The sequence below is a fragment of the Polyodon spathula genome, chromosome 4 (genome assembly GCF_017654505.1).
Source record: "Polyodon spathula isolate WHYD16114869_AA chromosome 4, ASM1765450v1, whole genome shotgun sequence".
Taxonomy (NCBI): Eukaryota; Metazoa; Chordata; class Actinopteri; order Acipenseriformes; family Polyodontidae; genus Polyodon; species Polyodon spathula.
The window spans coordinates 92,262,736-92,289,760 of NC_054537.1; the positions used below are offsets into that span (position 1 = coordinate 92,262,736).

At 36.0% G+C, this 27,025-nt stretch overlaps 1 protein-coding gene across 3 annotated transcripts in view; it reads right to left on the minus strand.

Moving 5' to 3' along the window:
• The window catches only part of ankrd28b (ankyrin repeat domain 28b), a 71,124-nt gene that overhangs the window by 22,200 nt on the left and 21,899 nt on the right, over positions 1 to 27,025 (minus strand). For all 3 annotated transcript variants that reach the window (XM_041249051.1, XM_041249050.1, XM_041249052.1), the window contains exons 2-7: positions 24,323 to 24,406; positions 13,318 to 13,396; positions 9,474 to 9,544; positions 7,399 to 7,599; positions 6,776 to 6,863; positions 6,491 to 6,633 (exon numbers count right to left, since the gene is read on the minus strand). In XM_041249051.1, the coding sequence (XP_041104985.1) occupies positions 6,491 to 6,633; positions 6,776 to 6,863; positions 7,399 to 7,599; positions 9,474 to 9,544; positions 13,318 to 13,396; positions 24,323 to 24,406 (666 nt within the window). The remainder of the gene's footprint in view (positions 1 to 6,490; positions 6,634 to 6,775; positions 6,864 to 7,398; positions 7,600 to 9,473; positions 9,545 to 13,317; positions 13,397 to 24,322; positions 24,407 to 27,025) is intronic.

Genomic DNA, 27,025 nt, shown 5'->3' on the forward strand with positions numbered 1-27,025 from the left:
CTTCTCGACATTCCAGATTAGTTATGTTGACATCCTGGGTTAAATGCATCTTGTGCCCAGTTATCTCCAGTTTATATATATATATATATATATATATATATATATATATATATATATATATATATATATGTTATAGACACACACACATACACGGCTCGCAAAATCAATAGCCCGACGTTCCGGGACAACCAAAAAAGTCTGTCGGACGTGTTTTTTTTTTTTTTTTGCTGCTTGTTGACGGGCAATCCGATTTTTTTTACCCTACAGCATAACGTTCTGTGCTTCAATCAAACAGCGGTTTCTCAATCGAGATTCGTTTTTCATTGGTAATGTTTGAGTGATTTCGGGGGTGACGTACACATTGCTTGTGACCACACCCCTGACAACTCAAGCAATCCTATCTAGTCCGCGCGCTGGTGGTATATGACACATGACTGTCTGCTCCAGTAAAACGAAGGGTAAAATGGGCACTACAACAAAAGTATATACTTTTATATTGACGGCTATGTTTTTTTAAACAAAGTTACAGACTGGAATTACAAGCTACAGTACTCTGCTCACCAAGATTCACATTTTGTTATCTTCTTGTTATCTTTATTAAATCGTTAACATTATTTCCCAACCCTGGAAAAATTAAATAAATAAATAAATAAATAGATCGAATACGATAGTTACTATCACTGACTCAGATTTAGCACGTACCATGTTGACATCGCTTTTTTTTTTCATTTCTTTATTATTAATAAAAAGCACCGGTAATTTTATTTTAAATGTATTGTGATTGCTTGTAATTTACTTACAGTACCGAGTGCAGCAAGTCTCAGGTCTTAACTGTCAGCCGAGTGTAGATACACTATTTACATCCTCCCTATAGGCCTTAATTATACGATTAAATACAGAACAAAAACAAAAAAAAATCAACCTGCTGCTGATGTTGGCTCGTACAATTATCTAACCAGCACGGCATAGCAATATATATTTTTTTTAAATAAGGAACCAAGATTCAATTAACATTTACTAACAAACTGTTGCGCTTTTTTTTTTTTTTTTTTTTTTTGAGGGGGGGTGGTGGTGTTGTACTGTGTTCTTCAACGAATAGGACATAGCCAGAATACTGGATGCAGCCACAAACAGGTACTGTACTTGTAATTCTACTTTTTCTCACAATCTCATTGCTGCTATTATTATGATGCTAGTAGTGACAAATACTGTAATAAAGAAAATCAAAGAATAAAACAGTACTAACATTATTAATAGTTTAGCTAATGCCTTTATCCAAGGTGACTTCCTTATCTTACTCCAGCATCTTATATTGTTCGTTTTGGATTGTCCTTTTACTACAGCGAACAAAAGGCTTTGGACTCAAACAGGGTTGTTATAGCGAGGGTGTACTGCATTTAGTATTTGACTTGTATGTTTAATATGTAACACTGGAACATTTTAATATATAATGTGTGCACATTTGTTATTTCATTGTTATTGTTCACCTCCCACAGTGTTCAACATTTATCAGAGGGTATAAAGAAGTTTGGATCAGAATCCAGTATCATCCCTTACAAAAAAGTAACATACTGCAAGTATACTTGTGGCAGAATTGTCTGGTTTTAGTATACTATTTGTACCATTATACTATTCTATATATTCTACTTGCAGTATACAACTTTGTATATTCTTTTTGTAAATAATGCTCAATACTTCAAATATTGCACCTCCAGATTCTGACAAATACTTTTAGAAAACCAGGAGCAACTTCTGCTCTGGATCAAAAAAATACGCTGACATACCTGTGGGCTGCCCACCACCTATTGGATAACGATTTCGAAAAACTTAGTTGATTTGTCATAACTAAACCATGGCTGGTTACTTTACAATCTCATCCGGTCAAAAGGTATGTCATTAACTGAAAAAGTGTATTGAGTTTTCACATACTATGACCATTGCAACTTTGTGTACATTGTAACTTGTACAAATCAAAGTCCATAGGTCAGTTATGGGCAACTTGACTTTTTTTCTGTCTACAATGGACTGCCCGAAGGGCAAGTACCATTGCCAAAATTTTGCGAGCCCTCTGACCCAGATTATATATATATATATATATATATATATATATATATATATATATATATATATATATATATATATATATATATATAATTTTAAGAAACCTTATTCGTGTTGATTTGTACCAGTTGGGTACCAAAGCAAAATTGCAAAAAAAAGTTTACATCCATAACCAGTCAGAGTAACAATGAAATTGAGAAAAAAAACTATGCAGGATATTTTAATAAAACTCAAACAAATACCAGCAGACAACATTTCCCTTTTTCAACGCTATCCAATAATTTTGTTTATATTACAATGTAGTTTTATGCAATGAAACATGTAGAAATGGTTCCACTACTCTCTGCATCCTCTTTTTATACAACCATATATAGTTGTTCCACATTTCGGTTTTTATCTTTCAAAACATTTTTCCGGTAAGTTTTCAGAGTTTATTTTACATATATTAAAATAGGGGAATAATATGCAATAAACAGTTTTTAACTGAAACGTCTGTAAATATCATAGGGAAAAAAATCTCAGTATACACACTTTACACGTGGAATATGATGCGTAGCTGTTCTGGTTTCTGATTAAATTTAATGTCCCTGGCATGTAGTCGAAGCAGAATCTGTGCAAGTCAAAGCCATGCGTCAAAAGTCACACTGGACATTTCCATCAATGCGTTCCATAAGGTTTACCATCTAAAGCATCACCATTTTTTGTCAAATATTTACGATTAAGATTGTCTGCGTTAGGCAGTGTTTTAGCTGATGGACAGACAGTGCTGTCACACGAAGTCACCAATACATACCTCTCTGCAATAAACAGTGGCTGTCCAGCAAAGCACAGCGCTCTGACAAACTCATTAACAGTCATTCAGCACTCTCTTTATTAAAGCGAGTGTAAAAGCTGCATAAATGGATTGCTTGTCTCTCAGTTCACTTCATTGTTTGTTTGTCGTTTATTTTTCAGTATGTTCTTATTGTCAGCGCGAACATGTACCTCAATGCAGCAGTATTTGCAACGCTATGCATCCTCTGCCTCACCTAACACACTTCTGTTACTTTTGCTTTTTGTGTATTTTGAAACATTAGTTTTCTTTTGAATATGCATAAACTGATTTACGTTTTCTACCTATTCCTCATCCAGTAAACATATAATTTTCGTATATTTCACTTTAGTTTTTGATCAAGCAAGTAGTTACTAAGCCCAGCAATTGCCTCAATAATCAGACTTTGATTGGCCAAGACAGGTGATAATGTGTTTGTGAAGTGACAGAGAACCACGTTTGAACGTTATTTGATCCTCTGACGTCTAAACGTCTGCTGTATCCTAGGATACAGTGTAGGGCTGCTTATTACAAGGCCGGAGTCAAAATAAAACAGCATTTTAATCAAAATATTGTGCATTTCCTAGAAAATAATACCTGGGAAAAAAAAAAAAAAACCTGACCTCCAGTTAAAAAAAAATAAATAAAAAATACTCCTGTAATGTTTTGGTAAAATTCGGAATAAACCGGAAACGCAGAACACTACCCATATAGCACTGCTCACGTCCCTGGTATTACAGCGACTCACTAATCTGTATCAGAGCATCTTAGCTGTTGACTCTCAGCCAAGAATCTGGACAAGTAAAACACACTCAAAAATCATGGTTTCAAGACCATGGATTTGGCCTGCAGGGTTTTTGAGAACTATTCGACATCTTTCCTGCTTTTGCAAAATTTGAAACAATTGCAATTACGATACCTGTTTTTTTGTCTTAGGTGCTAAAAGGAAAATTTAAAGTTTTAAAACAACAAAACTGTAAATAGCTCTGATGTTGACATCTACTCACTGAGATATTGGTACATGTCCTACATCACTGATTTTTACGTAGTGAACAGGGGATTAGCAAAAGAAAACATTTCAGGGTGAGCTTGTCTTTATGCTTATTTCTACTACCATTATTTATACGATGTACTGTTTTGCATGTTAATTTCGTTAATCTGAAATAGTTACACTGGAAAATAACGTTGATACAATATGTAAAAACGCAGATGCTGTGGTTGAAAACGCAGATTTTGAGATGGTATGCTTTTACAAATGCACATTTGAAAAGGCTAGCGCAACCTCTGCATCTCTAAATGGTCACACAAATTAGTTGTGTTACCGGAGTATCCCAAACATTACTTTCATTGTTGCCGTCTTACTTTATAAAACAATTGTCAAACATCGAAAGGCGTTGTAGCTCGGTCGATACAGTATTTGTAATTCTAGCACAACGCTCTTCCAGCAGATCCAATCCCATCAGTAAACACTGACAGGGGGCGAGGCAGAGGATCGAAGATGAGCTCAATCGCATGCAGATTCAGTGAGTCAGATCTGAGGGGAGCAGAGAAGCTCTGCACTTAATGCAAAAAATAATGTCCGATTCCAAATTTAATAAAAAAATAAATAAAAGCTTCTCTTAAACCCTTTACACAAAAATGATTCACGGGCTTGACTACTGGTAGTTGTTAAACGATACGGTGCATCGATAAATCGACGCATCGCCTCAGTCAGAGTATATATATATATATATATATATATATATCTATCTATATATATATATATATATATATATATATATATATATATATATATATATATATATATATATATATATATATATATATATATATATATATACACACACACACACAGTGCTGTGCAAAAGTTTTAAGCAGGTGTGAAAAAATGCTGTAAAGTAAGAATGCTTTCAAAAGTAGACATGTTAATAGTTTGTATTTATCAATTAACAAAATGCAAAGTGAGTGAACAGAAGAAAAATCTACATCAAATCAATATTTGGTGTGACCACCCTTTGCCTTCAAAACAGCATCAATTCTTCTAGGTACTCTTGCACACAGCTTTTGAAGTAACTCGGCAGGTAGGTTGGCCCAAACATCTTGGAGAACTAACCAGTTCTTCTGTGGATTTAGGCAGCCTCAGTTGCTTCTCTCTCTTCATGTAATCCCAGACAGACTCTATGATGTTGATATCAGGGCTCTGTGGGGGCCATACCATCACTTCCAGGATTCCTTGTTCTTCTTTACGCTGAAGATACTTCTTAATGCCTTTCGCTGTATGTTTGGGGTCATCGTCATGCTGCAGAATAAATTTGGGGCAAATCAGATGCCTCCCTGATGGTATTGCATGATGGATAAGTATCTGCCTGTACTTCTCAGCATTGAGGAGACCATTAATTCTGACCAAATCCCCAACTCCATTTGCAGAAATGCAGCCCCAAACTTGCAAGGAACCTCCACCATGCTTCACTGTTGCCTGCAGACACTCATTCGTGTACCGCTCTCCAGCCCTTCTGCGAACAAACTGCCTTCTGCTACAGCCAAATATTTCAAATTTTGACTCATCAGTCCAGAGCGCCTGCTGCCATTTTTCTGCACCCCAGTTCCAGTGTTTTCGTGCATAGTTGAGTCTGGTCTTGTTTCCATGTCGGAGGTATGGCTTTTTGGCCGCAAGTCTTCCATGAAGGCCACTTCTGACCAGACTTCTCTGGACAGTAGATGGGTGTACCAGGGTCCCACTGTTTTCTGCCAATTCTGAGCTGATGGCATTGCTGGACATCTTCCAATTGCAAAGGGAACTAAGCATGATGTGTCTTTCATCTGCTGCAGTAAGTTTCCTTGGCCGACCACTGCGTCTACGGTCCTCAACGTTGCCCGTTTCTTTGTGCTTCTTCAAAAGAGCTTGGACAGCACATCTGGAAACCCCTGTCTGCCTTGAAATTTCTGCCTGAGAGAGACCTTGCTGATGCAGTATAACTACCTTGTGTCTTGTTGCTGTGCTCAGTCTTGCCATGGTGTATGTCTTGACAGTAAACTGTCTTCAGCAACCTCACCTTGTTAGCTGAGTTTGGCTGTTCCTCACCCAGTTTTATTCCTCCTACACAGCTGTTTCTGCTTCAGTTAATGATTGTGTTTCAACCTACATATTGAATTGATGATCATTAGCACCTGTTTGGTATAATTGTTTAATCATAAACCTGACTATATGCCTACAAAATCCCTGACTCTGCAAGTGTACCTAGAAGAACTGATGCTATTTTGAAGGAAAAGGGTGGTCACATCAAATATGGATTTGATTTAGATTTTTCTTCTGTTCACTCACTTTGCATTTAGTTAATTGATAAATGTAATCTATTAACATGTCTACTTTTGAAAGCATTCTTACTTTACAGCATTTTTTCACACCTGCCTAAAACTTCTGCACAGTACTGTGTGTGTAATATAAATATATACACACACATAATCATCAAGTTCCCTCTGAACATCTAATGAACAGCGCTGGATTAGCCTCTAGCACATAGGCGTCTGCTACAAAAATCTTCTTGTATCTTGGTAAGTAAATCCTTTATTATCAAACTTCAAATGCACACTGTGTAGGTTTTTAATTAAGGCACTCACGTCAACACCAAGGTCCAAAAGGTATTTGACAACACTAATCATCCCACTGGAGGCTGCAGCATGAAGCGGTGTGTAGGCTTTCTTGTCTTTGCAGGTCACTTCAGCTCCATGGGACACAAGGAGCTTAACAACTTCAATGTGGCCTGAATATTGAAGCCAGAGGCAATATTATATAAAAGAAAAAAAAAACATTTAATTGTTTTCAATTACTGTACTAAGACTTCGAGTTACAGCTCCTCCTCAATCCCTATGAGGAAAAGGAAAAATCTGACTGTGTAAACATACCCATATAAGCAGCCCAATGAAGAGCACGACGGTCTTTCTTGTCAAAGGCATTAATGTTGGCACCTCTTGACAGCAGCAACTTCACTATCTAACAAGGAATAAAATACATACTGAGAGGTTGCATATCATGCAAAATGTGATATTTAAAGCTTAACACACACACCTAATCTATGTATGTAGCCCCAGGACACTGGAAATTCCAAAGTATTCCTAAGTGTTGTCTTTAGAGTTCTGCAACACCAATGCCCAATTTAATACTGAAACAGTGAATAGATTAAAGATAAAAGGATATCAGGATCAAGAACTAGTTATCCTAAAAGAAAAGGTGTTTTAATAAATATCACACTTGAACCTACTAAAAGAGCAAAATTTGAAAAGTGTATAAAAATTAAGCATGTGTCATTTAACCAAAGAAACCCTCTGCATTTCTTTTTAGAAGCATGACGTAATGTAATATTTGAAGAACCATGAATCACCATTTATTTTCCCCCTGGAAAACCACAACAAAAAACAAAAAAAGTGACATTACATCACTGCTAAGATTGTCTGGTCGGTAGCTAGCTATCTAGCTCAATAAACACAAATATATCCATAGCAATTTCTACTGGCAATGGCCCATTTACCTCTACATGACCACTGAAAGCAGCGTGGTGTAACGCAGTTCTCCCTGCTCGGTCCGAGACATTGACATTGCTGAGAAGAGGCACTAAAGCCTCTGCACACTTCACAGCTTTGTTTGCAGCTGCTATGTGCAAAGGGGTTTGCCAGTTCTTATCACGGGCATTGACATCAGCCGAGTGTTTCAGCAGCACTTGAACAGCATCCTGGAAATGAAAGCAAAATATCATGAAAAGGTCCGCAGCAACTGAGCACCACTGATAAGACTGACAAAGACGTCAAAAAGATCCTGATGACCGCACCACATGGATCATGTGTGTTCCATACAACGTGAATAAATCTTAATCATTGTAATAAAGTTATTTGTTTTCAAGATCCCACCCCTTTCTGTATTGGAAAAAGAATGCTTTCATGAGCCTTATGTTTCACCCCAAGCTGGAATAAAACAAACTGGCACAAAAAAACTGCTGGGGGGAATGGATTCTGGTTAGTATAAACTACCCTGGCTGAGAAGTGCTACTATAATAAAGGAGGCAACAATCGGGTTCATGTCAAAGCCCAATTCGCACAAGACTACAGCTCGCCACATAAAACCAACTTAACAGGCTTTTCTTACACAAAGTTTTTTTTTTTTTTTTTTTCAATGGCACTTGTTGCTCTGAACGAAAAGGACAGTTCTTTGCAATCAAGTGCAGGATCAGTTAACTATGAACCTGGATATTTAATTGGTAAATAAAATAGCATGTCACAGCAGTCCCAGCTCCCCTACTTATTCTGATTTTAATTACCACCAGATTTCAGAGTTTGGAATTAACCAGAATTCAATTGAAAAGAACGAGAGCACACATGCACTCTAATCAAGATCAGTTTAGCTGTGAAAAAGCAAACAATAACATTAGAAAAATAGGCTATTAGAATGCGATGAAATATTAAAGGTTTATGATAGCATTTTGTTGATTAGCTTGTCTATTGTTCCCATAAAACTAAAACCTCCGCAGAGTTGCCTACCCAGGCATTTCCTCTCGGTATCAATATCATTCAGCAGCTGTGCTGAAGTTGCGCATGAAGCACAACACACAAACCATAGCTTTAGCAAGTTCTCAATCTCTCTTATTATGTAAGCATTTTGTTCTTCAGGAACACATGTAAAAACGGTCATTTAGGTTGATCATATTCAAAGTTACATCTACAGAAGTTGTAGCTATTCCAACAAGAAGCAAGGCATGAATATAAAAAAAAATGAAATAATTGACTTCAAGAAAAGAAATAATATAAAAACGCTCACCCATTTCAAAATAAAGGATAGTTCATAATATATGGTGCTTTAGATGGTCTGGATGAGAACCGCTTACTTTTTTAAATTGTCATTAACGCGAGTTTTCTGAACTTTGAGCACATTGATTATTATGCCATGCCAGCTAGACTATAGGCCCGCAAATAAACTTGTTTATATTGTTTTTATTTTAAACCAAACACATTTTTATAGATATATTTAAAAATGCTGTTATTCAAATTACATTTCAACATTAACTACAAAAGTATTAGATTCATAAATAGCAATGTTCTTATTAGCAGTTTTGAAATTCACTGCAGAAAACAAAGGGTTCATTGCACATTCATGACCAATTTCATAACTTTGCTTCAGTTTTATAGCTGGATTCAAATTAATCAATCAATAAAATAAATAAATACAAATAAATAAATTACACACAAGTGTGGTTTTCTGGTTTAAGAAAACAGTAAATGTGTTATGGAGATATGATAGGACTTCTTTCTCAAACAGAAATATAGGTTCTTGTTCCTTTAGGTCACACAGTGAAACCATGGTAGTAAATCACCTATTGGAAATTAAATGATACCTCTCTACTATGTTCAATGTAACAGCTACTAAAGCACCACATTAGTACTGCCACTGCTTCTGTCCATATTGGTCCCATTGCAGAAACCAGATGGGATTGTTTTTTTGACAACTGACATGAGAAACCCAAAGGTCAAATTATATCCCATTTCCAACCCCACCCCTCACACATTAAAGCAGTTTCCTTAATGAAATCCCACCAAGAAGCACAAACAGCTTTACCTCACTGCAAGAAGCAACTGCCCTGTGTAGAGGAGTCAACCATTTGCTGTCTTTGGCATTAACTCTAGCGCCTGAAAAATAAACAAAAAAGGAAAACAAATACATTTTAAATTAACCATGCACACTTGAATAGCTTTACTATTATGCCGAAAGTCTTAATATTAGTTTTGGTTTTTAAATTCTAGGCATGTGGCGGTTTGCTGAAGCTACAAGGAAACACACGCAAGGTCAAATATCCAGGATCCTAAACTGACCACAATTTGCAACCTTGCGTGATGTAAACTGAAGTCACACTTGCCTGTTTAACACTAAACCAACAAACTAAAATATATACTAATCACCAAAAGAAACTTCCCATTATAACACATTTTTGAAAAAAAGGTATATAAATGGACATTGACTAATTATTTTTGTTTCTTTTTAATCACTCGATCATTAATCCTTGACCATGACACACTTGACTGACTGTGACTGAAGCATATGCACTTAATCACCTAATTAGTGAGACAGTTGATTGGACACTGGATATGGAGTGAGTTCAGCTGTTGAATTGCAAGCTTGAATAAAAGCAATAAAGAAAAATCACTGAAAAAAACAAATAAATAATCTGTCAAGAAAGCAGCGCCTTTGTGCAATCGACAAGTTGGAGGCTGGACTAGGGTACTGTACTGTGGCTCGCCATCTAGGGAATAAATGCATAATGTTCTTTAAATACCGGTATTGGGATAGCAGCGCTACTGCTTCAGATATATACAGTGGTGGCCCCTGTAAGGGGTGCGTTAATCCATCCCTGGTCCTGGACAATTATGAGGTACGAAAAATGTCTTTCATAGAATAAATGTACTAGTTGTCTAACAATTGCACTGTTTATTTATTATTATAATAATGTACAAGTGAAAAGTAATGAGTATCTCAAATACACCAGTCATATCGATTTTGCAATAAAATATTGCAAATACATCAAATATATGTTTACTTATTTACGCTGTACATTTTAGTGTTCACTAAAGAGTACAGCGTAACTGTGTGTAGTAAGGTAATTTAGGTAATTTGTATTTTATTGCTTGACGAACCAAGTCGTTTTGGATAAAGGCGTCTTCTCAATGTCTAACAACAACAATAAATAGAGTGCATTTTTTAGACATCCAGTACGTTTATTCTATGAAAGGCATAAGTTCACAGAATGCTTGCATGCTCTTCAGGTAGACGGTGTAGATGCTCAAATGCATTACAATCATTTGTATGCAATGCTTGTTGAACCTGTTCTAAACGGTCACCCATCTAAGATATATACATTTAGATCCTCGATATGGTTAGAACAGGACAGATGGCACACGACAACAATATCACGAATAAATGCATAGCCATTTTTTTCTTTATGACGATATCATTGTTTTCGTACATGACCATTCCTAAAGCTGACCCCTCCTTCGCTGCACAGCCCGATTCCCTCTGCGCTGCACAAACCAGGTCCCTCTACGCAGAATTCTGACCCTTCACCTCGCCGTATGTGACAGACTTTCGTCCAAAATGGTGACTCATAAGCGAGATGGTCTGGCTGATGTTTCTGGACGTATGCCTCTTCGCACGCAGCGTTAATATATTTTCACGTTTTAACTTCTGGCTCCCTGTTAAAAATGCAGTCTTGCCTGCCATCAGTTCCTATGCATCCTGACAAAACGTGCAAAACATGGATTTTTTTTTTTTTTTTTTTTTAAAACAGTCAAACTAAAACCAGGGAAAACCTTCTCGCCACTGTTGGTTGAACCTGAATGTTCTTTTGCTACTTACAACTGGGAACAGGGTCGCTGGAACTAGAGGTGTGGCAGCACCCCCTGGATTTGCATGGCTTCCATCATATGTAGAGTTACAGTTTTGTTTAATGGCTTTCAGCACCCCCACTTAGAAATAGTTCCAGCTCCACTGACTGAACACTCTGTAACTAACAGCCCTTCTCAGTCCCCTATTCTCTCTCATCTTCTGACATACCTTTATTGCTCATTTCTAGTAAAGACGCCGACATGTGAATTTTGTTCATTGCAGTTTTCTTTTGAAACCTCTCCAATCACGTGAAAATTAATTGTTATTTTCCTCACCTTGGTTTGACAAGTTTTTCAAAACTTGCCTGGAAGAGAGTAGCCATCAGTGAAATTGGCAGGGTATGGGATTCCCACAGTACATTACCATTGAGCCAGAGTTTAGACGATCGCCAAGTTTTTATATATATATATATATATATATATATATATATATATATATATATATATATATATATTATATATGTGTTGTGATATATATTTTATATACATATAATACACACACACACACACAATATATATATTTTTGATGGCTTTCTGCATGAGGTATTAATGATGTTATTAATTGTATGTTTTACATTGTGTATGTGTGTCTTTCATAGTTAAGTTCTTTTTAATCACTGTTTAAATTGTGTGAATGTTTTTGTTAGTCGTTTCAATGTGCTTACTAATTCAGTTGCTTTAATATGCTTTTATATTAAGGTTCTATACAGTATTTTGTAAGTTTTGAGTTCTTTCATTTCCCATTGACAAAATCAGCTACGTGCAGTTTTGCGTAGCCTAACACAACTGAAAGTCACAGATGGGTGTCTGAGCTAAACGCCAGAAGGCAGGAGATTATCCGAGATAGTGTGAGATGGGGGACGGGAACTGAAAGACAAGATGGATGCACTCTGCTAGGTACAACATGGTATGCAGCCCCCCCTTTTCCCCTGCAGAGGGAATATGCAATAAAAGAGTTGAAACCCCTATCATTGGACAGAAGTAAGACAAATGGGAGTGGAGTCCACAGTTGTTTACAAAGGTATAAATACCCAAAATGGCAAAGTTGTCAGTCTTTTCATCTCTTTCGAATTGACTCCATGGATAGCCGTGCTTTGATACAAACGTATGCACTGAACTGTACCGACTCAGTTTAAATCTCGTGTTTATATGATTGTATTGGAGGTATACCTTTCTTGTATGTAAAGTGTTTTTGAATCAAAAACCATTTGTCAGCTTAATCTTTTTCACTACACATACACATCTATTTATATATATATGTACGATAATGTTTAGTGTAATTAGAAAAGTGATGTCTATGAATACTATCATTATAATATATATATATATATATATATATATATATACATATATATATATATACTAATATATCTGTGTGTATATATAGATTGTGATATATATATATATATATATATATATATGTATAGTGTGTTCAACCAATATATATATATATATATGTAATGTATTCATACATATATAATGTATATGTATAATACATATACGGATATATTTATAATATATAATATATATATATATATATATATATATATATATATATATATATATTATACCTTTAGGATTTCTCGATATATAAGATAGTCAACCTTTAGGATTTCTAGTCGCACATGTGCTCCTAAATTAAAACATACGTTCACACAAGCATTTTTTTTTTTGCCTCGTATGCAGAAACTGTCGGGACATTTTTATCTGTGCTACTGGACGGCACAGACGGCTATCCCTATCACCCATAACTGTTGTATGCGTATATAATTTGATCCACCAGAAATTTTTTGCGCAACACGTATGGGCTAACACTGCTGTTTTAGTTTTTAAAACGCACCCTTTTTGTAAGTCTACACATTGCTAGTATAAAACTATTACAGCTCAATTTTTCTGTTGATAATTGAAAAGATACAACCAATGATAATTTGTATTAATGTTAATATAAATGTTTGTATCAGTATATGAAAGTAACACTAATTTTTAAAGGTCAGAACAAAACAGCTGAGAGATGTGCAACATACCTGACAAAATAAGGAGTTCAATAATTTCTGCATCTCCTAGATAGGCCGCGGCATGTAGGGGGGTTCTCTTTTCATTATCCTGCAAGAATAATGAAAAAAAAAATAGTAACTTTGCAATGGGAAAGAATTAATCAATCAATCAAGGTTTGTATTTACATGCAGGAACATGGCTCTTGATATACACGCACTATTTCAGGCACCTCGTTCTACAGGATGGCTTTCTGCTTCAGCTTTTTGTTTTGTTTTTTTTTAAAAAGGAAGTTCCCTTCTCCTGTCTAGCAGCATAGCTATTACAGTATGTGGAAGCAGGTCAATAAATGGTAAATTTCAAATGCAACAAATGCAAAATAGCAGCATATTCACTTCTTGGCACAGATTGAAATTTTTCCAGGAGTGAACCTGGATCTCCTCCAACAGTCCAGCACCAGCGCTACTGTTACCATTAGAAGTGCAACCAAACTAAACTTTTTATGATCTGCTTATTTCAGATGGCAAGGCCCTTCTCAAAATTACCATGTATTCATTATTTCAAAACAATAAGGTCCGACACTAGCCATTAGGAGATTCTAGAACCACACTTAAATAATTTGTAGCAATGTTTTTGCCCTTTTCCTTGTTAAAATATATCCAAACTTTCTTGTGGTATATTGGTTTGCTAATTAAAGAACTATATTAAGCAGTGGCATTACTCTGCATTTAAACAAATGAAACAGCTGTTTCTGATACAGGGGTGTAGTTTGTGTGTAATCTGACCATTGCAATATAGTTGTGGCAAGATTGTCTTTTGCAGCCGTTTTTATCACAGCTAATAGCTGCCTGAATTTCAGTTCATATTACATCTATGTATGGAAAGGATGGAGTATCACAGTGGTGAAAATGTGAGAGAACATTACTTTAAAATGTGTGTTTAAATGTTGAATTTCATTGAGACACTTAAAATATAAGAAGCTGTTGGTCAGTTGTTGAATATACAGTACCAGTCAAAAGTTTGAGTACACCTCCTTGAAACCAGGTTTTTCATAATTATCTATGCTTTTAACTGTATAAACTTGTCTATAAACACTTAATATTTCATTATATGATACATGTACTTATATAAGCTGATAATCATAACTGAATTGCATTCAAAAAAATAGAATTTTTAAATGAAAATGTAAATCTTGTCAATTTCAATGAAATGGTCAGCCAAAGCAAGGGGATTTCAGTCTGAAGCCCAAGTCAGTTAAGTCTGAAATGTGTATAACACGGTGTTAGAACACTGGCCTAAGTATAAAAGTGTCTGTTAGATGTTCTCTGAGTTAACTAGCATGTTACCCAATTAACCTTTTGTCACCAATTATTGTTAACAGGTGAGAGGCCATGATTACTATAAACAGGTAGCATAGGCACAAGTTTGTCATTCCTGAATGTAAGGGAGCAGAAAATGGCAAAATACGCTCAGTTAAGCAAAGAAAAAAGTCTGAAATTACTTTAAGAAATGAAGGTCAATCTTTAAGACAAATCGTAAGAACTTTGCAAGTGTCTGTAACTGCTGTGGCCAAGACCATCAAACTATTTGAAGAAACTGGCACTCATGAGGACCAAACAAGGTCAGGCAGGCCAAGGGTGACCTCAGAATCAGAGAACAAGTTGATTAGAGTCACAAGTCTCCGAAACCAGCGATTAACTGCCCCTGAAATACAAGCTCAGCTAAATGCTACTAGAAGTACAGATGTTTCAACATCAACTTTTCAGAGGAGATTGCGTGAAGCTGGCCTAACTGGAAGAATTGCTGCAAAGAAACCATTGTTAATAGTGCAGAATAAGAGGAAGAGACTTGCCTGGGGCAAAAAAAACACAGAAACTGGACGTTGGTCTTATGGACCGCAGAGTCAAAATTTGAAATATGTGGGTCCAACCACCGAGTATTTGTAAGACGCAGAGAGGACGAGCGCATGAGTTCTGCATATGTGGTTCCCACTGTCAAGCATGGAGGAGGCAGTGTCATGGTCTGGGGTTGCTTTGCTGGTGACAGAGTTGGAGATCTTTACCAAGTCCATGGCAAGCTCAACCAGCATGGCTATCATAGCATACTTCAGAGCCATTCCATCAGGATTACGGTTAGTTGGGCAGTCCTTCACTCTTCAGCAAGATAATGACCCGAAACACACCTCAAAGTTGTGCAAGAGCTATCTGGCGAAGAAGGAAAGTGAAGGACAACTCAATCTAATGACCTGGCCTGCCCAGTCTCCAGGCCTCAATCCCATAGAACTTGTATGGGACGAACTGGAGTGTCAAAGCACAGCTACCCACAAGTGCCCTATATCTCTGGAAATTGCTGCAGAACAGCTGGGAAGACATATCGGGTGATTTCCTGCTGAAACTTGTTAACTGAATGCCTTGTGTTTGTGAGGCTGTTAAGGCAAATGGTGGCTATTTTGAGGAATCCAAGACTGAGACAATTTTCAATTTTCTTGAACATTGCTTTGATACTCCTTATGTTTTGTTGTATTGTAACATGTTTTCATTTTCAAGTATTTACAGAAACGTATATAAGGTAAAACAATCAATTATGAAAAAAACCTAGTTTCCAGCAAGTGTACTCAAACTTTTGACTGGTACTGTACGTTAAATAAATAATGATAAATACATTGAACAAATATGTTGCCTTTTATCAATATACAGTACCACAATTATCATGTTGTTGAGAACGACATAAATACCTATTTTCACCCCCAAACATCACTGACCCGTTTTTTTAGCCACTGATTCGCACAACTTTTTAAAATGTAAAAACAAACACTGAAAAAGTCCCAGGAAATTCTACAATAAATAAATAAAATGAAAACCTTATATATATGTTGAATTTAAGAGACGTGCAAGAAAAAAGGAAAAGAGAAGTCGCAAGCTTCTTCTTTTGGCTTTCAGATAAGTATAGTTTATTGAAGATAACAGTTCTGAGTTGCAAAGTTACAACCTCTCAGTGACATCATGATTTTTCCTTAAACCAATCAGAAAGACACAAATCTCTTCTCACTTGGTTAATTGCCCATTTGTCTTAACCCTAGCTTCAAAGCATCTGGTTCAATACAGTTTATCTTTGAAGTAGCCAGTTTTTATAACTCTCAAAATCAACAGTAATTTCCTAAGAAAATCTGAAAAACTTCGAGTTATGTTAACATAAAAACAATAACCCACCCTAAATGGCAAATGCCTTTCTAGTTAGAACTGTACATCACAGGAGAGGCCAACCACTATTTAAAAATGTATTGGAGGTCAGCCTTATCTTAGCAAGGATAAAGTGACCAGAAAGATCTTCATTAAATTACTGTCTAAGTAGGAATTTAACCAGAATCTGACTTAATCTTTAACCCATTCTGTGAGTTGTATTCCAAGACCAAAAATTAATTTATCTAAATAAAATGTTCCAACAATATACTTAAATGAATAAAACTTGGAAGACGACACATAAACCGGGCACTCCCTAAATAAATGTAACTTTAAAGCCACATAATGAATGCATTGGAACATAGATATGGTTTTGGAATCTGCTGATGAGCATACCCCGGCACAGTTTGTTACAATTCTTAGAGACAAGTTCCAGATCCTTAAAAGGCATGATTCTTGACAGCATGAAATTGTTAAAAAGGTGTAATATTTCATTTTGAATCTACTGTATTCTCAGAGCTGCTTAATGTGCTGTCACCACATCAGCTCTCTGTAGTCTTTTCAAATGTTAGATTTGACTTCAAGCCCAATCATGCTAAAAATAAATAAAATAAATAGAGTACAGTAGTAGATGACTGCACTAGCTCCTGTCTTAATACAGTACACCTGGCTCTTTCATTCCATTTCCATGGTTGTGAAATACAATAGGTTTAAATGTTGCTACCTTGGAGATTGTCAACAGACTAGTTTGCTATTAAATATTTGCTGCGTGATGTGTGACCCAGGGAAGCAACAGGTCATCTACTAACCCCTTCAGTGCTTGGGGGCGTACGCCCTAAAAATTTCCTCAAAGTGCTAGGGGGCATATGGCATAAGTCCTAAAATAAATCTCACTGTAGCGTTGGCTTTGCGCATCCAATCATTTAAAAAAAAAAAATAAATAATTATTTACAGAGAATGGTGTATCGGTCACGTCATTTAAAAGTGCATGATTGACGTGTAAACTGTCCTGTATACAATTTCTCCGTGTTATTCAATGCCGGATGCAGAAGTCAAGCAAAAAGGACTATTAGATTTTTTTTGTGCTTTGATTGGCGCAACTTTTGATGGATACAACATTTAGGGAATCCAAGGACCTATTTTTAGCAAACTTAATCTTACTTTAATTGGTTATTTTCAGAACTGATCGATCGCTATTGATTACTGTATGTTGTCTCTGTTGTACCGTGGCATATGCGGTAGTAACTCAGTGCTTGGGCACCCTGTGTTTGACCAATCGCTTCCGACATTTTAGTCTCTCAAAACATGTGAATGGTGGATTGATCACGTCAATCAAATGGTGAAAGATTGATGTCTAAACTGGCCTATAGGAGTTCTCCACGTTGTTCAGCAAGTCATGTAAACAAACAAAGAAACAAAACAAACAAACAAACTGAAGAGTTTTACATTTCGGATCGTGGTTTGATTTGAGTAAATCCTGACGGCTACAACATGTAGCAGACCCGCAGGAGAAATTTGTCAAATTGAATTTTATTTAAGTTATTTTCAGAACTGATCAATCGTTATTGATTGCTGCATCTGCAGTGATATTATAAAATATGTCGGTGTCCTAAAGGCTGCAAGCGAGTAATCGCTTACAAAATGTTAGGACATGGTGTTGGGGGATTTAGTCTTTAAAAATTATATTTGGAATATATTTGTCTACATCTAAAAATGTATAGTTTACATATTGACCCGACAATGTTCTGTTTTAAATGTTTATTATTATTATTTATTAATACAAATGCTGACGCAGCCATGACAGAAAGCACAACTCCTATTTGTTTTTCTCCATCGATAATATATTAGCAATGCAAGACACAGGCAATTTATCCAATTACCATGTTGGCAAATTACTTTAGGGCTTTAAAGTAGCACATAAATTGTATTCATTTCATTTTTTACCTATTTAATCTGCAATATCTCAATCAGCTGAGTAGATATGCCCAAGTAAATTATATCATTGAAAAAAAAAAAAAAAACATGTTTCCTTTAGAGACTTGTGAGAAATCTAACTTTTAAACAATTCAGTTCCAAATTCAAGAAAAACCTCTAGCACTGGGGGTGGAAAAACCCCTAGCAGCAAAGGGGACAAACAAAACAAACACAACATGAACACAATGCCGGGCAGCACCGTCAGGATGTTATTTTCATAATCACGAGTAACCAGTGATGCAGAGAATTCCCCTGTGCGACCATATATATCTCAGAACTTATCCTTCACAAAAATACCCATGTGATGTTTCACAATTCTGCCTAGTTTGCAGTTGCCGCAGGGGTCGATCTGAAGTAAGCCAATCTCAGAATCGGTGGCTGTTCGGTCTGCCACCACTTCCAGCAACAACGAACACTACTATTCAAATGAAGTATTCTGTTCATAGAAGTATAATTAAACCTATATTTAAAACAGCAGAATTTAGAGGATATCTTTCCTTAGATCAACCTCTGCACCCGTTTAGCAATGATGGTAATTTTACATTCTGGAACTGGAACAAATGAATGCAAGAGAGTCCAAAATGGGTGAACTATATACAGTACATATAAAGAGATACAGTACCGACAAATTACGGAAATAAATGATGTACAAGAAGACTAGGGGTTGGGATTGTATTGTTGCTCCCCCCTCTCCTAACTTCACTCTGACTACTTGCTCACTATATCCTTTGGGTTATCCAAGCAGAAAACTGTCCCCTCTAAAAATATGGAAAAGACTGTAATAAGCAGAATGGCCGACAAGTGCTGTGGTACCACAAATACAGTCCCACTTAATACCAATGCGGAATGACTGGGTATGGCATCTTCTCTTCATTTTACCTTAAATAGGTTTCCTAATTAAGACAATACTACATTGACAACTGTAGCAATTTCCATCACTCAGAAAAAAAAAATATTTGGGTAAGCAGAGGAGAGCAAATGCTCCACCCAGTGATTCAGCACTTTCATTAAAATTAGTCATTTAGGGTACCACTGAACTTGAGATGGATTGCTCATTAAAATCCTTAACCTATTTTTAGGGGTACCAAGATATTTAGCAAGCAGTCAGTTATTTTTTTTAGTGCAGCAAAAGATTTGGAATAAGTTAGTACATCTTTAATAGCTTCATAGTAAATCGAGGGTTCAAAAATAGCATGACGTAAAAATAAAAAACACCTCTACACCAACAAGTTCAAATCAAGATTATACATTTAAAACTAGTTCACAGAATGCAAACCACAGAGTTTGTCAGGATCCAGAACCAAGACACCTTACAAATCAAATGACTGTTCAATACTGCTGGTTTTAAAATTTAAAAAAAAAGTACTGTCCCTTTCAGCTTTAAATGCTGCCAAGATCTACAATATATTGGACAACAAGATCATATGACAACTCACATGATAAATGAGTAACACTGGAACCACAATCACCAGGCTAAAAGCTATTAATATCACCAAGTCAGATTAATGAATATTCATTTAAAATTAGCCACCACTACAACAGTGAGTCTGGTTGCATAAGATATTGTCATTCAAACCGCAGACCAATAATTCTGAATCCCCTTAAGATCACAAATAGAGTACCATCACAAAATCAACGTACTCTACAGTCGGATTCAAACATATATAGCAGGGCAGTCTAAATAACGTATTTTTCAGATAACTAAATAATTATCTGATGTGACTCAATCCTAATCTCAAACATGCACTTAATAAAAGAACAATGGGTGAAACTTAGTCCTCAGGGGGTGTAAGGAGTTTAAAATGAATACAATTTTGTAAACATTTAAATCTGTATGTGCTACTCAAAGAATGATCCATTAGGACTTGCATTGCACGGTGGGCGTTTAAAGGTTAATAACTAAGGCTGTTGAGCGATGTGACTGCTTTAGGAAATGAATCCCTTGTTCACACTGGTACCCGAATGTTGTTGAGTGTGCACTGAAGCAAGATTCGCCACCCGTTTTGCTCACACTTACCTTTTTTGTTCACATTAGTTTTACAATAAAATAAGTTGTGTCTTAGTTGGTGCTTCTCTTGGAGACAGCCGAGTCCAATATCAGCATGAAGTTTTAACACCTACTCTCATGTAATGGAAATCATAATGATCTGGATACGTCCAGTGACTGCTGTGAATAGTGCAGCTGGCGATGAGGGAAAAGACCTTGCGACAGCATAGAGAGACAGCTGACAGGGGGAAATAGACCCCATTGGGGCTGGCAGTATCCAGCTCTGTGTTTTCAAATGGAACAGGATGCTGGAAACACCCGCCCAAGGCTTCTAAGACATTAAAGAGAAATATACCCCTAGAGTCTGCGAGAGCGGGGGCGGAAGATGACTCAAGGTTTGACAACACTGTTAACGACTTAGGAAAGGAAAAAGATATGAGAACAGAGAGTACTTTGCAAAGAACTAGCTTAAGCTCTGCAATTAAACATGGAGTTCCAGGTTTGTGTCTGGAGCAAAGTGACAATGGTTAGGGGCTTGAAGATTCATCAAGGGTGAATTAAATGCTTGAGGGAGAAGAGACTAGGGCATCGCATTGATCAGTACGTTTTACAAAGTCAGCCAAGTCAGTCAAATGAAATCCAGCGTCAGGAAGCAAACCACAGTTCACAGGATATCAGCACCCCTGTCATAGGTGAGAGAAGGACTTGCATAAACACAACTGGGTTGAGTTAACTAGGGGAGGCAATAACTTTTTCACACCTGAAGATTGCATGTTTGATTACCTTGTACACCAAACAGACTCCCTCCATATACTACTACAACCCACAAGTTGAAAAATGCAGAATGTTTTGAAAAGTGACGTCTTTAGTCTGTCTCCCGTTTATGGAAAGATGCCGTGACACACCCACACAAATACTTTTTCATGGCATATATATATATTATATAATATCTATCTATATATATATATAATAATATATATATATATAGAATATATATCATTTATAATATCATTTTAATCTTGCTAAAATAAGAACTAAAAAACAAAGTCTGTAAAAAAAAAACAAAATGTGCCTTCATAATATTTAAGTTATTTAGTTAGCATTTGTTTCACATAAGAAAGCGGTTTCAGTTAATGGCGGCTTTGAAGGTGATGCAACAAAGGGAGCTGTAATATATAAATTTACACCTGTAATAAAAGAAAAAACACATGAAAGGGGAAAAGTCCAGTTTACATACACATCTTACAATTATATATCGCGTGGTTAAAGCGGTTTGTTGTGTCTCTTAGCAATACATATTGTAGTAGCACAACATGCGATTGTGTAGAAATGGGTTTTTGCAACAACTGCAAAACCAAATTATGGGAGTTGTTTGCGGACCACCTGGAGTTTACTCATGGACCACAGGTTGGGAACCACTGGTCTAGAAAAATACACAAAAGGCTACAACAATCGACACTAAAAAAAATCTGTTTTATTTTTAGTGCTGGGACGAACACAGGATTTTCATGTTTGGATATTCACTCAGTTTAAAATATTAATTTTGGATATTTGTTAGGTTTTCAAAAAGTAATAAAAGCCATTATATTGCTCCGAACGCGGTCAGAGACAGCACATCAGCAGGGGCAGGGGGGCGTGTGGATGCCAAATAGCAGTTCAAGTAAAACCTTGTTTTGTTTAGTTTATTCCCAAAATACAGTCCATAAAAGTTGACAACGGAAGTTTTTTTTTTTTTTTTACTTATCTTTTTTTTTTTTTTTATCATTCCTTGCCATTGTCGTATCTTTACACTAAACAGTGGCCATAGACACATTTTCATAAAACATCAGGTTTACTTGTGCCTTTTTGTAGCTCAAACAAATGAAAACTGAAATTTAACTTTAAACACTTCAAATAAAACAAATGTGGAAAAAGCACTGTAAAATGAATGGGACAAATGCTCACCGTTTTGATTTACATTCCACATAAAGTCACAACAAAAAATAAATATATACAATCTATATAAAAATCACTGCATAACGTTTCCAGCAAGCTGGTTTAAACGAGGCATTTCACAGCAATGTGGTTGCCTTTTTTCTGTCCCATGAGATTCTGACTCGCTCTAAAGCAGCACAACGCTGTTTTTGACCCAGATGGCCTTCCATAGAAATCACTATACATGTGCGTGGATAATGTGGTTTGTTTGTGTTTTGCTATCTACAACTTTTTAAATAGACTTTTAAAAAGGACTGAAATGACTGTTTATATTTATATATATATATATATATATATATATATATATATATATATATATATATATATATATACACACATTACAGTAGATGCTGGTTATTAGTAACCTTGATAAAGACAACTTTCAGTTATTAATGACATTTTCACAGGAACCAATCCCTTCCCATAGATTGACAACTCTTTTTTTTTTTATAACAATATATATGGCTACGGCATGCACACGAAAACAGTGCAAGCACACATAACATCGTCTACTTATGTATCAGTTTTCATAATGCAGCTGTACATTTATTGAGTGACTGTCGTCTGTAAATCATGGCTTCAAAACGTGTAAATTCTGTTGACCTTTCTAAAGCCAATAAAGTTCGGATTCTGGAGGCACTATGTGACCCTGGTGCTAAACAAGTAGTGGTAGCAGAAAAGTTAAATGTCAAAATCTGCTGTATCCCGCATTTTGAAATTGGCGACGAAGCTGCAAGCAAAATTGAGAGCGACTTACAGCTGGAAGTGGCGAATCGTAAAAAACAAACACTGAACAACCACTTCTTTTAAAATAATGTTTCTGTATTAAATGCAATTACTGAATACTGTTTTTAAGGCTATTGACAGTACGTTGTTGTAGTACTGTGTGTACAATACACTACTGAGCTTTTTTGTTTTACACATCCGTGTAGTATTAGTTAACAGTTTGTTCTAATATTTGGTGTTTTTCGTGTTTATTTTTTAACACTAATGAACCAAGACGTGTATTCCTGGGTCTGTTTCTACAACTGTGTATACATCGTTTTTCAATATACATACACTTGAAAATGTGGTTTTTCGCTTTATAACGTTCAATTAATAACTTTTTCCAGGGAACCGAGAGGTTGCTACTAAGCGGCATCTACTGTATTTATTTATTTTATTTTTTTTAATTGCTTGCTTGGGACCTTACGCAATGCCCAAAAAAGAATAAAGGACTTTATTCTGCAGCATCAGCAACAGCAACATTTGTGTGGTCAATTATTTTTTTACAGATGGAAGAGTATATATAACTAGCTGTGGGTATTGTACTAATTACTGGAGATGTGCGCAAATGAAAGCTTGTATAAAATTCGGAAGCTTGGAACTTATTCAAACATATCCCTTTAAAATCTGCAATAGCTTTACTATACTGTTAGAAGAAACTGATAAAGTGTTTGATTCAAGTTGTACTCCTTGCCTAAATTTGATTTATATACAGTTTTAGAAAGGATGTACATATGGAGCACCTAAATGAGATGACACGTTTCTTTTGAATGTGGGTCTCATTAAATACACAGGATCCCACTTAAAAATGCGAGAATGAAGGGTGCACATCACTTCAGACCAGATTTTAGGATCATTTCTATTTTCCAGATTTTGTCCATGCTGTGCCCATGGGATTTCATACAATATTCAGCTCCACAGTTGAATGAGACCAATGCACATGGAAAGATGAATGGTCTGCCTTAGGGTACACAGTCATTGAATGAGCCAGGATTTGTAAACAGAAATTACAACCTATAGTAAACTTAAATTGTTGCATAGTGAATTTCCCAGATTATTTAAATAAGCAGGTAATAGCATGTTTGTTCAATAATCCAAATTACTTTAAAAAGACAGCTTATAAATAAAAACATTTTAAAATAATGTATTAAGTATTACCTGTGCATTTACATCTTCCTTTTTGAAAATGAGGGATCGGACTTCATCGGGATCCACATTAAATATAGCTTGCACCAGCGGTGGCTGAAACATAGCAAAAAAAGAAGAATAGCGAGCATTATCCTCATTAACAATGAAATGAAATACAGGGGTGTGCAATTTTTTAAATACAAACTTGTTATCCAAGGGACAAAATGCTAGAAAAAAAAGAAAAAAAAACCTACTTGTCCCCTCCCTGCCGCACCAAACACACAAAAAAGCAGAGATGCCAACTTATGAAAGTAGAAAATAGTAGCAGAAATATAGTAGCACTTTTTTTTTTTTTGTTTGTTTGTTTTAAAGGCCATGGGCTGCTAGCCCTAGAAATTAAAAGGTTCTTATGGTCTGACAAGCCAATCACCTCATTTTTACTGTTCAATCCATCACTTTGGTAACATGGCATTTAGAAATTAACCACCCTAATAAAAACAGTTTTTTTTTTTTTTTTTTTTTTTTAATTTGGAATTCTATTTAATTATTCTGGATTTAAATATTAGAAATGAAGACTAAGTGCTATCAAGCCTGGTGTGAAATATTCAACCTCAAAACGTTATAAAAACAACACCACCTCAAGAAAGGTTTAACAGTTTATTTACATTTTTACTAGGCTACTCTGTGAATATCAAAACACAAAATGCAATGTAGTATCTAATTATTAATTCATTATTTAAAGAGTGTTAAACCTCAAAACCCATTTGCACAACACAGTAATGGGGAGTGTCAGATTTTGCTTATTGCTGGTGTATCTTCGTACCTGTGAGTGATAGTCATGACACCCACCATGTTTCACAGAGAAGTCTGTCCAGCAGTATTCACTGTAGACATGAGATTGAGACACTCGACTTCTTAATTCTGTGGTAAATTCCTCTCTCTATTTCTGACAAGCCAACCTCAACCTTTTTGATTGAGGAGAGTGACATTTTTGTCTGATTTGTGATTCCTATTTTAATAATGATAAGTAAGACTGGGATTTTGTCACAAAAACATGTACTAAAAAATCAAGGAGCAGTCACAGTAATTTGTTCAAAATCACAGAGGGTGGGGGAAATGGTGTGTGAAGTCATGGAGATGTAAATTCAACAACTTTTAATTATATATAGGTCTGTCTGTAGAAGTAGGAAAAGTGGAAAATTAATCTAAATATTTATTTATGATTTTCACAACATCAGGTTCAAGATTTAACCCTGTAAAATCAGTAAGCGTCACAGTGTATACAACTATAAACAAAAATGTTTGTTTTACATAACATTTGGTGGGGTTTTTACAGGATAGCAAACAAAAACTGTAGGTTTTACATACCTTTAAAAAATGACGTTTAAAGTTCAAAAAGAATGTCCGAGTGCACCTGTTGCTTCTGCTGTGGTAGTTTGCAGTTATTTTACATTTTGGTTTGTTTGTTTACATATTGTAGTGTCAATGGGGAAGGCAGCAACAGGGCTGGTAGGTGACGTAATCACACAGAGACAGATACAAGCTCCTTGCAAAGAAGCCGGCTCTTTTGTACAACGATATCCGTGCTATGCTTTAGTGCGAGAGATTTCGGTTTCGTGGCTGCCCTCTGCCTGTATATGGATGACCTCGCCCTGTGTGATGCGCCGGCCTGCGTTAACCGAGATAGCGACAATATTATTCTGATTCAACATGTTGTAGATCTTTGATGCCTTTCTGGAGCACCAGACATTCCAAAGTACATGATTACATGAGAAAATGATTATAGCAAGCAGTTGGGAATCTTGTTTCTATGTTTTTCTAGAACTGGAAAACGTCGCATTTCACTTCACTGACAATTTCATAGTAAGCACTGTATTCAGGCTATGCTACACATTTGTCTTCAAACAGTAGAATGGTCTCAAGAACACTTCTCAGCTATGCTGAAATACTTGGCTTGATTTGGGTCAAAGACCCTATAGACACTGAAATGCAGAAGCAGGTTGATTAAAAAAAAAACACAAAAATTGGACAGTAGTTTTACACCTGCATGTATCAACTGACAGCGCTGAAAATCCAAAGTGTGAACGGCTGCATTGCAAAGTAAAGCAACTGAGCTAGTTCAAACATCATTAGCTAAACCGTGAGTTGTTGTTTTACTTTTTTTTCCCGTTAAGGTGGAAATTCAAGTTGTGTTGGTAAAGTTCAGTGTTCACCATGACTTAATCACAGCCTTACTGACAAGCAACCAAGTAAACGTGTGACTGATAATGATAGCAAGGCGACATTTGAGCAGCGGTTTCTGAAGGACCCCTAAACTGGTTGCTATATAAGCAACCCAGATCAGAACCTTTAGTATGTCATTTAAAATGCCACAATAAACTGTCAGTGAAATACAGCATTATTTAAGAACCATTAATTTGTTAAAGGAAAGACACGTAGTATTGAAATAATACTTCATAACCGTTCAGGGACTATCCATTTATTTATTTATTTAATAAAAATCGTAGCATTATACCCCTTGGCCGTAGTGGAACTTCCAAAACAGTAGCTGCAACAGCTAAATCGTAGTAGATGGCATGTCTGAAAAGGTAGGATTTGGTTCCATTTAACAGTGAACACAATCAGTCAATTAGTGATTAACAGGGGCGGATCTATCCTTGCAGCTTGAAGGGTTCACTAAATTCTTCAAGACAGACAAAAGGTTCCCTGTGACCCCACCTCAACAAATGTTTA